The 15,888-nt window shown below is 45.9% G+C and overlaps 1 protein-coding gene across 1 annotated transcript in view; it reads left to right on the top strand.

Moving 5' to 3' along the window:
- cfap74 (cilia and flagella associated protein 74) overlaps positions 1-9,350 on the top strand; it is a gene marked incomplete at both ends in the record, with an annotated part of 55,808 nt that extends 46,458 nt beyond the window's left edge. Inside the window, 11 exons of the mRNA XM_080014516.1 lie at positions 227-361; positions 2,086-2,195; positions 2,330-2,385; positions 3,045-3,224; positions 3,942-4,097; positions 4,741-4,876; positions 5,689-5,843; positions 6,109-6,241; positions 6,713-6,840; positions 7,640-7,774; positions 9,174-9,350. Coding sequence (XP_079870642.1) covers positions 227-361; positions 2,086-2,195; positions 2,330-2,385; positions 3,045-3,224; positions 3,942-4,097; positions 4,741-4,876; positions 5,689-5,843; positions 6,109-6,241; positions 6,713-6,840; positions 7,640-7,774; positions 9,174-9,350 — 1,501 coding nt within the window. The remainder of the gene's footprint in view (positions 1-226; positions 362-2,085; positions 2,196-2,329; positions 2,386-3,044; positions 3,225-3,941; positions 4,098-4,740; positions 4,877-5,688; positions 5,844-6,108; positions 6,242-6,712; positions 6,841-7,639; positions 7,775-9,173) is intronic.
- Positions 9,351-15,888: the final 6,538 nt, after the last annotated feature.

The raw sequence follows: 15,888 nt of genomic DNA, 5'->3' as shown, positions 1-15,888 counted from the left end.
AAACCGCCCCGATTGGGCCAAATGCCGTTTGGAAGGTTACCATGGGGACGCCCTCACAAACAGTCGTAGGCAAGCGAGAGGCGCTGCTCAACGGGACAGCGAAGCGAAGAGGGGACACGGAGCCGTTGTGGGTCCAAACACCGGGCGGGTCCGTCTCCCGCTCATTGTCAGTGGGCGGCGTTGTGCTCGGCCCTCACCGCTGGTAACCATCGGCCTCGGCTTCCAGGGGCGAGGAGTACGAGGCGGGCCGCGCCTCCCTCCTGCACTCCTTCACCGAGCGCCTGGGGCACCACGTCGTCCCCTGTTTCGTGTCCGACGGGGACCCTCCGCCCGACGACCCCCACGCCTCGCCCTCCTGGAGGTGAGCCCTGCTCCACCGGGCTCCACGTGGAGCTTGGTTCATTACTGGATTTCATTTGGGGTTTTTTGGTTGGATTTTTTTTAATTTTTCTACTCTACCTCCACTCACTCTACCTCTACTTACTCTACCTCTGCTTACTCTACCTCTACTCACTCTACCTCTACTTACTCTACCTCCACTCACTCTACCTCTACTCACTCTACCTCTGCTTACTCTACCTCTACTCACTCTACCTCTACTTACTCTACCTCCACTCACTCTACCTCTACTTACTCTACCTCCACTCACTCTACCTCTACTTACTCTACCTCCACTCACTCTACCTCTACTTACTCTACCTCCACTCACTCTACCTCTACTTACTCTACCTCTGCTTACTCTACCTCTACTCACTCTACCTCTACTTACTCTACCTCTACTTACTCTACCTCTGCTCACTCTACCTCTACTCACTCTACCTCTACTTACTCTACCTCCACTCACTCTACCTCTACTCACTCTACCTCTACTTACTCTACCTCCACTCACTCTACCTCTACTTACTCTACCTCTACTCACTCTACCTCTACTTACTCTACCTCCACTCACTCTACCTCTACTTACTCTACCTCTACTCACTCTACCTCTACTTACTCTACCTCCACTCACTCTACCTCTGCTTACTCTACCTCCACTCACTCTACCTCTACTCACTCTACCTCTACTTACTTTACCTCCACTCACTCTACCTCTACTTACTCTACCTCTACTTACTCTACCTCCACTCACTCTACCTCTACTTACTCTACCTCCACTCACTCTACCTCTACTTACTCTGCTCTCCCTCTAGTTTAGCTCTGCACTACCTCTGCTCTTCCTCCCTTCTACTCTATCTACTCTACCTACCTTCTGCTCTACATCTACTCAACCTCTACTCTCCCTACCACTACTATTCATCTACTCAACCTCTACTCTACCTCCCTTCTACTCTACACCTACTCTATCTACCACTACTCTACATCCCTTCTATTCTACATCTACTCTAACTCCCTTCTACCCTATCTACTCTACCTACCACTACTCTTCATCTACTCAAGATTCAAGAGATTCAAGAGGTTTATTCGTCACATACATATACAGTACATACTTTCATACATATATGCAGTGAAATGTAATAGGATGTAATGTACTCAACCTCTACTCTACCTCCCTTCTACTCTATCTACTCTACCTACCACTACTCTTCATCTACTCAACCTCTACTCTACCTCCCTTCTATTCTACCTACCACTACTTTATCCACTCTACCTCTACTCTACCTCCTCTGCTCTCCCTCTAGTTACCTCTGCTCTGGGTCCCTCTGCTCTGCCTCCCTTCCACTCTATCTACTCCACCTTCCACTGCTCTTTATCTACTCTACCTCTACTCTCCTCTCGTCTACTACACCCCCTCTACTACACTCTGCTCTACCCTACCTCCCTCTACTCAACCTCCCTCTTCTCTACCACTGCTCTACCACTTTCTACTCGATAGAAAACTGATGAGGGAACCCACATTTTTTGTCAATATGTTGATGAAAACATATGATGTGATTGTTGTTTAAATTGGTGATATAAACGTGTAAAATAATATCAACTTAACACAACGCCTCAGTCACTTTAGGTCACAAATATTGCTGTCTGAGTTTTTAGATTAATAATTGTGTGTGTGTGTTGTGTGTGTTGTGTGTTGTGCGTGTGTTTCAGCCCCTTAAACACACTCTACCTGGAGCTGCTTTGTCCTGTTGTGCAGCCCTCTCTTGTGGTGACATCCAACAACGGCCAGAGCACCGTAGACTTCGGTCTGGTGGCAGCGGGTCGGTCGCTTTCCACCTTCCTTGGGACGCTTCATCAAGCGCTGTGGACCGCGCCGTATTTGTTCACGTTTTTTTGTTTTTTGTGTCTTTCTTTGTTTTTCTCGTTTGTTTGTTTTTTTCCTTCGTGTTTCCAGGCCAAAAAGCAGTGAAGACCCTGACAATTCAGAACATCTCCAAGGAACCGTTTCATGTATCCTTCAGACAGCTGAGTGTCTGTTTATTTTCTATTTTTATTATTTATTATTATTTTTTTTGTGTTGTGAAAGTTTGGCTTGGTTGAAGGTAGCAACAATATAAATCCCCTGTGAAAACTGTGCCCTGGTAAAGGTTAACGCCCATTCAACAATCGACTCAAGTGAAAGTATCAGGTATTAAATCAAGAGTAAAAACTTTTCAACGAGACAAGCTCAAATTTGGGTGTGAACAGGACATTCTATCCTCCACGTATGACCTCCTATTGGTCACGATGAAGGAGTTGATACTCCATTTGAGTCTTGAGTAAAAGTACTTAGTTACTGTCCACTCATGCACGGCACTAGAAAACAAATTAAAAAAGAACATTCTTAGAGCAGCAGTTATTTTGATATTTTCAGATACGGATTCCTGCAGAAGCGTTGATGGGCAAAATCAAAATGATGAATCTTGTATCGGCGAAGGATAGAAAGGTCGTCGTCCAGGCTGAGAGGCCGTTGCTTTAAAAACACGCTGTGGTTTGTGAGGTTCGCTCATGAAAGGAGCTGTTGCTTTGCCGTTTTTTTAAACGAAAGCCAAAATATGCGGTTAAGTCAAATAAAACTAGGCGAGTCCCTCCCGGACCGTCCGCACCTCGCTGATGGTTCTTTGACGCAGGCCAAGCTGGGCTCGTCGGCGCTGGACCCGAGCGGCTGCTTCTCCCTGCTCAACGCCCTGCGCCGTGTCTCCCCCGGCGAGAGGCACACGCTGCGGATGGCTTTCGCCCCCACCGTGGGGGGGAAGGTGGGTTGGGTGGTGCCGGTTTTTACCACGCCAGGAGTGCCCATCAACTACCAGGCAACGCAGCGCGAGACGTCATGATTAAGGAAGCACCTATACCGTTTTGTTTGTTTTTCTCCGACTGGATCATTACCCAGTACTCGTTCTTGGGTACTTTCTGACTCAGACTGAGACAAATTGGAGGTAGAGCGGGTAGTCTAGTAAGCGCAAGGTTGCCGGTGCGATCCCCGGCTCCTCCTGGTAGCGTGCTGATGTGTCCTTGAGCAAGACGCTTAACCCCCTAACTGCTCCCTGGGCGCCGCTATATGGCGCCCACTGCTCCTAGATACGTCAGATACGAGGATGGGTAAATGCAGAGAAATTGCAAGTTTCCCCGTTGTGGGACTAAGAAAGTAAATAAATGCTGACATTTTGAAGATTCTTGTGTGTTTTTGCTGACGGATTTATTCACAAACAAAAAAAAACGGATAAAACTGTAAACTGAAAATACCGAAATCACGCTTTCATTTTTCTACGAGTGCCAGTATTGACTATCCCTAGTCACGGTCCCCTCGTGTCCAGGCCAAGCAACCCGCTCACAGCCATGTCTTCAGATAGATTATATAACATCAGCAGCAGTTTTAAATGCACTTCTAGCTGATTATCCCAATTTATTTTGTGTTTTGAGTCATTTGTTTGTAGTATTTTATTACGTTTACAGGACCCGACTGTTGCAAAGACTTGTTGCAGGATGTTCATTCGCACCCACATAGAAACGCCCCCTCTCCCCCACAGTACCTTGAGATCCTGGACCTGCGCAGCCCGACGATGGCCCTGCCGCTGACCCTGCGCGGGGACGGCGTGGACATCGTTGTCACCAGCACCCCCGCCAGCGGCCCCTGGGACTTTGGCTACGTGCTGGAGCACGAGACCGCCTCCCAGGTCCTGCAGGTCAGTGCCGCGCCCTGTCTCGGCGGGGAACCGGACCCGTCTCCCCGCAAAGACGTCATCATGGGGGGAAAAAAAATACCTCTAATAGAACTTAAAAATGTCGATTCCCATCAGTACATAAGTGTTGAATGTTTGGCAACAGTAGGTTAGCTTCACTCTTGGGGAGGAAAAAAATGAAGTGGCACAACCTCCTGTTTGTAGTCTCTTACGAATAATGATGCGCTACCTTATGTAGCCACCGTTTACGATAAGTGAGCTTTGTTGCCAACATGCAATTCAATTGTGACAAAGGTCAAAAAATATGACAGTCGCTTACTTGCAGCCAAACTCCTATATTTACTTCTGCGGAGGAGGTGCGGTTACGCCACAGATATTTCCCAATGCATATCCCAAATGTGTTTTTATTCAGTTAGGGTCCCCCGCATTCCCAACGTATACTTTTTTTTTCACAGTACAACAGCGCTATCGTTTTTCTCCTCAACATCCATTGTCGGTCGTTGGCAGTGTTGCCGATGCTTGACTTATTGTTTTTCCCTTCCAACCACCACCGGACCACGGCGCGCTCCCTCTCTCTCTCTCTCTCTCCCTCTCTCTCTCCCTCTCCCTCCCTCTCTCTCTCTCGTTCTCTCTCTCGTCCCTCCAGCTGCACAACACCTCGTCCATGGAGGTGCGTTTCAGAGTGCTGCAGGCCAGCCTGTCTCAGACCGGAGCCCAGGCCAACGCCGACAGCCTGCGCCTGCTGCTCAGCTACCCGGACCCCCAGGTGCAGCGCACCGTGGGTAAGGCCCGGCCCCACTAGGCCTCGCATCTACCCGCTTAGGCCACCTGCCAACTTATGACTGTCAAAAGTGGCTTATGTCATGCGTCTCTGCCTCTTCAGTTTGACCAAACTACAATTTTTCCTTCCTCGTCGTGTCTTTATTTCACTTGGCTAGAATTATTCCAGTAGACTTCAGTATCTCATCTCTCATCACCCTTTATGTACTATATACACTATAGACACTATAAACACTATATATACTATATACGCAATATATACTATATACACTATATACACTATAAACACTATATATACTATATACACAATATATACTATATACACTATATATACTATATACACTCTATATACTATATACACTATATACATTATATATACTCTATATACACTATATACACTTTATATACTATAAATACCTTATATATACTATATATACATTATATACACTTTATACACTATATTCACTTTATATACTATATACACTATGTACACTATGTACACTGTATATACTGTATACATATCATCTCATCGCCATTCCCAATCTCAGGTCTTGTCCCTGCAGTCTGTCAGTATTCACTACACTCGCGTTGGCAATGGCCACGCCCCCTTTGTCCTCACTTTTCGCCTAAACTCGGCCGTTAAGTGAGGAGTACCTGTCATCACAATTACAATATCAAAGCTGGGAATGCTTAAATGATAATATCTATTCTCACTGTACGGATATGGTATAATTGATGTATTTGGATTTATTTTATTTATTTATTTTACATTTTTATTTGTAAATCTTTATCCACCCGGTTCCCTCTGCACCAGGAACCCAGAACTACAGCGGGCTGAGTGTGTTCAGTTCAACGCCCATAGCGGGCTGCATGGCCCCGGGGGCGAGACAGGACATCACTGTCACCTTCCAGCCCGACCACCCCTCTGTCAACTACTCTGACAGGCTGACCGTGGAGCTCACCACCGAGGTCGACCCCGCTCCCCACACTATGTCCATTGTTCTGTCAATACACCATGACATACCAGAGGATAGGTTTTCCATATTTCGGGCCAGTCCTTAGTGAAACGTTGGCTCCATCATTTTTAACTGTTTATGGCTGACTCTCGCTGAATGCTCTGTTGTTTAGAAACGTAGCGTTCTGCCGCAGCTCCTCACTTTGTAATTGACGACGGGAGTCAGCGTTTTGATAACCATCCAGACCGTAACTGGGATGTCATTTTCCCGTCTGTCAGGCCGTGGTGTGTGTGTTGGACTTGAGAGGAGCCGCCTGCTCCAACACGGCTTACGTGTGCGGAGGAGAGCGCCTGGCGGTGCCCATCGAGAGCCTGCTGCCAAAGCCAGAACCCAGGAGCTCCGAGCACCCAGGTGGGTGGAGGCCCCACCTCCGCCTCTCAACCCCTTTCCCCTCCGTACCCCACCCGTCTCTTCTCAGCCAATTAGAAACAAGATGAGCTTTAACCTCACTTTGAAAATGATTTATGTATATCATGAATGTTATTTAAAAAAACATACAAATCACAGTAACAGAGTTGAAACAAACATTGATTCAGAGCAGACGTACTATAAATAGACAAGTAAGGACTACACGTGTGTAAAACAACTAATAAACATGGAAATAAAAGTGTAGTCATGTCTAAACGGCCATATTACAAAATTGCAAATTTAAAGGAATAAATGAACCCGCACTAACGCTTCAATTTTGGGTGGAGCGTTTTGCGCGCGGCACCAGCGGCAGAACACATATAGCTGGACCATGAATCGGGCCCGGCGCTGCGTCTCCCCCCGTTTGACACCGCTGTGCTTCCTCCCCCACCCACCCACCAAACCGTGGCTTAGAGCCGGCTGTGAGCGAGAAGCCCCTGCTGCTGACCATGAGGGGGGGCTTCGACAGCGTGGGGGGCGTCAGGCCTGCCGTCAGGGTGCTGGAGGTGGGCTGCATCCGCACCTCACAGCCCTTCAAAAAGGTACCATGAAATTTAAATGGAGGTTATTGTTTGTCAATGGATTTATTGCATATGGCCATGGTTTATTGTGTATTGCCTATTTTTTTTCATTGTTCCTTAGTTTATTTTTAGCTATGTCTTTCTGGCTTATTGTTTATTGTTGGGGTTATTTTAATTATTTAGTGCTGATCTTTAGGAAAATATGTTTTGGTTTTTTTTTTGGTTATAGTTCCCGTTTATTGTAGGTTTTTTCGGTTTATTGTGTGTCGCTAACATATCAATCTTATACCACCCATTTTCCTATGTATTATCTATTTATATTTCCGCTTTTATTCTTTTTCTCTATTCGATTAGTACTATCGCCGCACTTTCCCGCCGTCTGCCCACACAACGCAGACAGAAGCTGGGGAAGCAGAAATGATGATAGCCATGTAAAGTCTCCATCCCATAGTAGATTCACTGCGGCCCGGTTATCGTGGCAAACCTTCCGTTGAGGTCTTCCACCTGTTTGGCTTTTAGCTTTTCGCTTCTCGGCTCTTGTTCTTTTTAAAAAATTACCCCGATCCCTCTTACATTTCCGAAGGAATGCCCTGCTGCCGCTCCTTTGGCTAAAACTCACACCTCACCCTCAGTGTTTCAAGCAGCCCACGCCTCCAAGCAGCGGCGCGCTTTCACGCTCTCGGACCAATGTCCCTCCCTGAGACGCTTGTTAAATCCTCCAAAATGGGCTTGTCTTTCCCATGAGTGTTCACAGCTGTTTCTCCAACTCGCCGCAGGTTCAAACCCCCCCGCGCCCCCCCCGCCTTGTGTTTGCATTCAGAGCTTGGAGTTTCACTGGGACAACCTGGCGTCCCTGCTGCAGCGCGGCTTCAGCGTCGAGCCCAGCAAAGGCAGCGTGGACGCAGGCCACCGCCGCTCCATCCTCGTCAAGTGGACGCCCCCTCCCGGCCACAAGGTGGAGCCAAGCAAACCCCGTTCCGGGGCCCCGGTATTCGCCGAAACATCCGGGAATCACTCGTAGGACTCGTTGGCCAGCGGTGAAAAGATTCCTACCGCCGAGTGTTTTGCGTCTGACGGGGGCGGTGACCTCAACGCGCCTTGCCGTCCGTAACGCCTTCGGCCCCGGGGTTAAAGCACCGATTCGAGTCAAAAAGGTTTTGCCGTCTGAATAGAAGGAGCCCGTGGATCGTCACACCGACTCCGCCGTCGCACCCGACACTCGGGGCCCCCTCCCCCCTGGTGGCCGTCGGAGCCGCCTGCGGTTGGCGTCACAAAATAATGCCAGGGAGAAACGCGAGAGCTCCTCTTCGTCCCGCAGGACTGCAGCGAAGTAGTTTGCTCAACCAGACCTTTACCGCGCTCCATGAATGAGCGTTTCAAGCTTCCTTCATAAAGACTCTGCAACGTGCGAAACAATAAAAAAAATACACACAATTCATATATGTAAAAAATGTAGTTATGGTGAATGTGGTGACGTGAAGCGTTAACGTTCATGCCGTTATTTGATATACGCGACATACATACGATATACCATGAAGTTTCAAACCCAGTTCGAATTAAAAACTCGACTGACGCCACTTCCGTTAATCGCGCAGAATCCGACTCTCCAGCAGAAATTAATGTTGTCGTTTATGGGATTGGGTGTGAAGCGGGCTCCGGGGTCGGACGGAGCTAAATCACGGCCGTTGCGTCACCCCTGTTGCCCAAAAGGTTACAAGCAGATTTACAAGAAGCCTTGTTTCGGCAGAGAGGATGCAGGGCGTTCTCGTAGATGGCGCAATCGCTTCCCGACAGACACTTCCCGTATCCGTCACCCAGACTGGTTCCGTCGCCGTCCGAACGGTTGCCTTCGGTGGTTGAAGCGTTTTTGTTCCGACGCGTCCCTCATCTGTCGGGGTGAGGATAAGCTCGGGGGCTCTCCTAAATTCCTGGGGAGATAGGAGTCGTTTCCCAGGCCGAGGAAGTTCATTGAAAAATGCTTTTACCCCCTGCCAAAGTTGCGTCACCGAGTCCGAGGAAGGAGTGAGACCAGCGTAGGTCTCATAGTAACAATGTATGGTATATTATGTGGGTTTATATGGTTTAATACAGGGAATCAGTATTACATCAAATTAGCAAAAAGGAAAGCCCCTAAATTGCATCGCAAAGTCAATTAATTCAATTAATTAATTTTATAAACACCAAATTGCTGTTTGAATTGTTGTATGTAAATTGCATCATTCGGAAAAGGGACAGTGAGGGATGTGGCTTGTTGGCTCAGAACTCAAATTTGAGTAACTTCCTCTTTGCACCGTGGTGACCACAAGTCTTAAATGGCGCCCGTGACTGGTGTGTTTCTATGTGCGTTTCAAAAGCCCTACGAGGTGGTGGAGGCCAGCGGAGAGCTGACCCTGAAGGGAGACGAGACGGAGGTGTACCGCGTCACCCTGCTGGCCGTGGCCTCGGTCGCCGACCAGCCCCCGGCCCCGTGGCAGCCGGCGGAGCCCCACCCCCACGACGCGCCCGAGCGCGACGGGCCCGGCGCTCACTGAGAGGGGGTCCGCCAACCAGCTTTTTCAAAAAAGTTTGGGCATTCAGAGTTTCTGTCTGCGGTAAGGACGCCAGCATATCGCAGTGGAGGAATACAACTTGAGAAATGCCCTGACACCTTCCACCTTTTTCATGCTTCTATTCCTCATTATGTTCCAATAAATCTGTAAATATGTACCAACGCAAATGGACAAATCATTAGTAAAAAAAATTGCAAAAAAATGGAACTAAATGGATTTCAATTTTTCGTTGCTTAACTCTATAAAGGTAATAATCAAGCCAAGTTGTCAATGTTTCTTACATGTATTTACCACAACAATCCACTGTGACCAAATAACAATTAACACAAATCACATGTACAACCATATGATATTATCAGCCTTTTTTTAAATAACACATCTAACATATCCTATATATACATATCTTATATATAACTACATAGCTGCATATTTTCACTTAACATTTCATATAATTAATGTAATTATTATATAATTATAAAATTCTCATTTATTTCCTTATGTAATCAACCATACTTTGTAAATAGTTTGGTTATTATGGGCAGTCGTGATGTCATCTGTAAACTATTTGTGATGAGTCCGAATCGAGCGTCCAAATCCACCAACAGGGAGTGCAGGTGAAACTGAAGTGTTAGGGCTGCCATTCTGAGTGTGTGTCAGCTGGTATACTGCGTACTATACGCTGCATACAGTATACTGATAGTATACTGTCTATGTGCGTGTGTGTGTGAAAAAGAAATTTAAAAGAAATATTATGCAACTGGGAAATTTTTTTATTTTTATTTTAAATGTTGGAAGTGAAAGGGGAAGCAGGCAGTAGTCAGTAGTGCAGTATTTTTCTTTTATACTTCATAGTGTGTGTGTGTATATATATGTATGTATATATATATATATATATATATATATATATATATATATAATGTGTGTGTGTGTGTGTGTGTGTGTGTGCAGTTACTCCTCACTTAACGACAAAAGTTCCGTTCCTAGGACCAGGTCGTTATGTGTATGTACTGTATCTATATATGTATGTGTGTATATATATGTGTGTGTGTGTGTGTGTGTGTGTGTGTGTGTGTGTGTGTGTGTGTGTGTGTGTGTATTTATATATATGTTTATGTATGTATATATAAGTTGGGTTTTTTTCTTTTCTTCAACTGGATTGTTCAAGGAAATGACCTATTGTCAAACTCGCCTCTAATGCATCACTCCGTACCAGCCCTGTGCCATTATGGATCCCAACCACAAGGTGTCACCCAACTGTGTTTTCAGACACAGTGCAACTTATGCACAAGAAAGAAATGTCGTTGAGTTCACCTTCAGGTCATTATGAACCATTTCAGACACTGTTATTCAGCAAACTGCTCTATTAAATGGCTGGCAGCTGGAAAATAAAAATGTCAATGAGTGTTGGCACCGCTTACACGGCAGTGGCCGAATTGCAGGTTACTGTAGTATTTGGGGGAAAGAAAAATAAAAGTCAAACCTGAACCACAACAGTCTGAATAGTTCACACAGCAGACTACACTGATGTGGTGGGAAATGCAGTTACAACGATCAGACTTCACCATTGTGAGGCTTATTTAACAGCCAGTTTTAATGCTGTTACTATGAGCCGCAGTGCTGGCTTACAAATGTCAGTCCATCAGGTTAATGAAGCCTGCTTGTTTTATTGCATGTGTTTAATATTGAATTGATTTGCTTTATATAGGTTTATTTTTAACTCTTGCTCAATTATTTTTACATTCATGTAAGGCCAAAGAAAAGATAGTGATTAGGGGAGAAAAAAAAGATTTGAGCTTGTGACACTGAAGATGATTAACTCTATTAATCCCTATTATTATTATTATTATTATTGTTGTTATTATTGTTATTATTATTATTAGGGGTCCAGTCCACGTGGCTGGAACCCCAGCCCGTTATTGTTATTGTAAGAGGAAAAATCTGGAAGAATTCTCAGAATTTTGAAGCATAAAACTGTCGGGAAAACAAACTTCTGCATAACACACGAACGCGGTTGATGTCTTGTTTGAACCGCGCTGCCACAAAGACCTCGTGGTTCACGTTTCATCCAAATCGAGTCCACGTACGGAGCAGATATAAGTGAAAAACCGGAAGAATTTCACCCGAAATAGTCAGCTTGTCTTGTTTAACTGACATGTCACACGTGTCGTCCTAAAATGAGCAAGATGAGATTTATGACATCATCATATTATTTACTATATTTACAGTAAGACGCTTTATGACATTATTTACTATAAATTATATTTACATTAAGATGCTTTATGACGTCATATTATTTACTATAAATGTAGAGATTGGTTGAGAATGTCCAGTTGGACCGTGTCCAGTGTGCGGTGTGGACTCGGTCACTCTCTCGTGTTTAGACGTTACCAAACTATGGATTGATGTGTATATTTATATAACTTCTTGCTTGGTAGATGTCAGTTGATCTGTTAGATTGATATTTTAAACCCGTGCTCCACATGACTTTGCCCGATTACGGAAAAATGAAATTAAATATAATCCTTAAAATGTCAACTGAGCGTCCCTTGAAAATACTAAAATGTGCGACTCATTGATGAGTTCAAAATCCAAGGTGGCATCGGAAAAACGGAAAGCGTGCAGTGGTAATTACCCACAGAAATATCACGTTTGTCATATTTACTGAAAATGTAATTCAAGTAAAAAAAACTCAACTCAACTTTTAGTTAGTAGGTAGCAGACAGCCACCTTCTCACTTTTAGGATAAAGTCACAACAACACGCAAGTGTACCGGCTTGTAGTAGTAAATCTGCGCGTCACCAGGACTCTGAAAACTTGTGTCATGACGCCTGCCCATGCTGCGTTCATCGGAAACTCGGAAAATTGTGACTCGTTTTCGCAGTAACGCTGACGTGGAGAGGAGCGACGGCATGAACCGATGCTACATTCCATGGGAACTCAGAAAATTTGAAAGTGGTGTCGATACCGGACCCCGTGTATTGCCGCCTGCGGCTATTATCAGTAGTAGTTGTTGTAGTATTTGTAGTATTGGTAGAAATAGTAGTAGTAGTGTCTTGGGGGGGACATTTTAACAAAGAATTATTTGATAATTTCAAATGAATACACCAATGCTACCGGGTGCCGGGGTTAAAAAGGAAAAGATTGAATTCTCCAACATCCCTCTCATCCGTATGCTCTGTGTCCAACTGCACAATTGAAATACCTCCCTAGTAAATGAGGTGGAATACGGACGCCACCAGCCGACACTCAACCAGCGGTCAAATCAGGCACTTTCCGTGAACGGCAGATGTCAGTAATGCTGCCGAGGGCCAATGGGATTGGTCCTCCCTCGGAGATACATGCGGTAAGCATTTATCGGAGATTGGAGCAGATTACGCCAAATCAGATTACTGCACTCAAACCTGGCTATAAAAAGCAAGGTCATTACCAGCTTAGCTCGACGTAATGTCACTCCTTTTATGAAATGTATGGGAGCATATTAGGCGATATCGGCGCCGCTGTTTTCCATTTGTGTTTAATCTCATTTCTCGCCTGATCCCCCCCCCGCGCGCTAATACCGCTTGATAGCGCTACTCAAGAGCGTCTGTCCTTCAGAGCCGGATACGGCGGCGTTGTGGGGTTTTTTTCCATACGGTAAATGTGTCAAAGCTTAGCTCCTCATTACTTGTAACTGTTAAATGACCTCATATTATCCGTTCATGAATAAGACAAAAAGATACTCTGTGTTTCCCTCTTTGTTTTTGCAATGAGATGCTGTGTGTCCGCAGAACACCACTGTCCTGTTAACCGACTAGAAACGTGTCATTATTATTGTGATTACGGCCTCGTAGTAGTGAGCAAACGGCGCGTTCGTAACGAACAAATATTCAGAATGACCCGGGAGTCTGGAGCCGCTCCGTCAAAGCAGTGTGCGACCGAGCCTTCGACTCAACGAGCTGAACATCATTAGCGGGGATTCGATTTAAGTCCCTGGCAAAAGAAAGGTCTATGTATTTGCCGTAATTCATATTGAATGTGAGCGATTTACTCTTTTCGTTCCAACGGAAATAACTAGTTTGGAGGGAACTAAATGATTCTGAGTGGCTCCGTCTCCGTCCGCCCTCGCTCCGGGTGCGTTTACACCGACTGCGTCCGGCAAAACAGGAGCGGGACAAATAGAAAAAGAGTCAAACCTCCCGTCTCGACTCAAAGTTCCCATTTTTCAGTGGCGAGCTCGTTTGTATTCTGGCTGGAATCGGTGAATTAGGAGGTAGAGCTGGTCCTCTAGTGATCTAAAGGTTGCTGGTTGGATCCCAGGCTCCTCCTGCTAGCATGCTGTAGTGTCCTTGAGCAAGACACTTAACCCCTAATTGCTCCTGATGGCTGCGTCCGTCGGTGCTTGAATAATTGTAAGTCGCTTTGGATAAAAGCGTCTGATCAATGTAATGTAATGTAATGTAATGAATCGGTGAATTAGGGCAGCGTTGCAATTTTGAAATAATTGTTCATTATTCATTCATTTTTACAAGTGGAATTCAGCGTGCACGGCGGTCGAAAAACACTTGTAGAGGTGATTATTTATATTCTTTTTTTCCCTCTCTCACCGCCGCCCGACAGGAAGAAAGGCGGAGAGCGGGGGTTAGCGACGGAGGCTCCCCCGGGCGCCGCGCCGCCGGGGCCTGCTCCGCCGCCTCCGCCACACGCACCGCCCGGGGGAGGGGTGTATCCAGGGGCAACCTCGCTCCCCCCGGCTCTCTGCCGCTTCCCTAACGAGGGAGGGATGCGTCCCCGTTGAAACACCAGCCCCAAACCAGCGCACTACATCACACACACACACACGCACACACACACACACACACACACACGCACACACACGCACACACACACACACACACACACACACACACACAGTGTTTCCAACAAAACATGACGCCACCCTCCAATGATTGTGAGCGTGCATCTTGAGGTAATGGATGATATGTGCAGGTTGCACGCAGGCGACAGACGCACCGCTTCCACTCGAGCATGTGGCCATCATGGCGTTTCTCCCCTCAGCGCACCAATGTGTGGTCAGCGATGACCGAGCCGCAGGTCGGGAGGGGTTCAACCTCACCGTACAAATAGGCGGCTGGGCGGGGCAGGGCACCGCGCTCTCCCGTGTACTTTTGAGCTGCGCGGCCTCAAAAAGGGGAGAGGTGTTGCGTTAAGCGGGGGGTTAATTGTGCTGTGAGGTTGGTGTCTTATATGGATGTGGAGCCGGTGCCTCTGGAGGCTCGGCTGGAGCCGGGCGGCGGCGTGGTGACGGCACCGCCGCCCTCTCCACGGGCTCACAAATGAGGGCGTGGTGTCCTAGGACCGCAAGCCAAACACCCTGTGCACCGTCCCTTTCCTGGGGGTATTCTGTCACACTCCTGGCCTGGAAACTGTGTGAGTGTGTGTGTGTGTGTGTGTGTGTGTGTGTGTGTGTGTGTCTGTGTCTGTGTCTGTGTGTCTGTCTGTCTGGGATGATAACTCCCTGCACCTCCGTTATTGTTGGCGTAAAAAGGTGCAGCCCATAATACCGCATGTGTTGCATATTGTTGATCGATTACGAGAATCCTTAAAGTGGCAATCCATAACAACACTGAGCACCTCCCTGGGGGGAGGCGGACCCCGCCACCAACGGTGGAAACAGCCCATGGAGGAGCACACGCAATGTGCAAACACACTGAACAACCGTTTCCTAAAAGCCAAGTATAAAATAAGGGAAATGGGATTATTTTGAACAATAATGGCACGTTTCACCACTCCACATTACCACTTCCCACACTCATTGCAAGTCTCTAAGTGTAGAAGCAAAACGCTGCGGCCCTCGGGACGCTGTCCAGAGTCTGCACTTGCACGGGGACAAGGAATGTCACAAAACGAGGCGTGAACACGGCGAAGATTTAACCAAGTAAGAGAATTAAAGTAGAAGAACGTCTCCCAATTTAAAAACAAAAAAGAAAGATCCCATTTAGAGTGTTTTTATTGTATTTATTGTAGATAAACACAGTACATGGCAGAAGATAATCACCATGTGGCCTAAATGTGATCATGTGTATGTTTTCCTGTTCTTCTATACAGTATACACAAATATAGAAGAACAACAAGTATAAAGAAAATAACAAAATACAAATAATAATGAAATGCATAGACGTTAATAAACGTAAATACGTTTTATACATCGGGGGGTCGCTCAAGAAATGTTCCGTCATAAATCCCCAACCAGTCAGTTCTTTTTTCAGTTTCAGAGATGTAATAAATTCCACATCCACCAGTAATAATACGTGTGTGTATACACACACATATATATATATATATATGTGTATGTGTGTGTGTGTGTATATATAGATATATATATGTGTATGTGTGTATATATATGTGTGTACATATATAGATCACATTTCACATATGTAAAATGCTTTTATATTATATTTATATTCTGTTTATATTTTATTTTTACACATACTGTATGTATATATATATATATATATATATATATATATATATATATATATTT

This window comes from Zeus faber (assembly GCF_960531495.2).
Source record: "Zeus faber genome assembly, chromosome: 15".
NCBI classification, from domain to species: domain Eukaryota; kingdom Metazoa; phylum Chordata; class Actinopteri; order Zeiformes; family Zeidae; genus Zeus; species Zeus faber.
The sequence above is the reverse complement of the archived record's forward strand: the minus strand, read 5'-3'. Positions and strand labels throughout refer to the sequence as shown.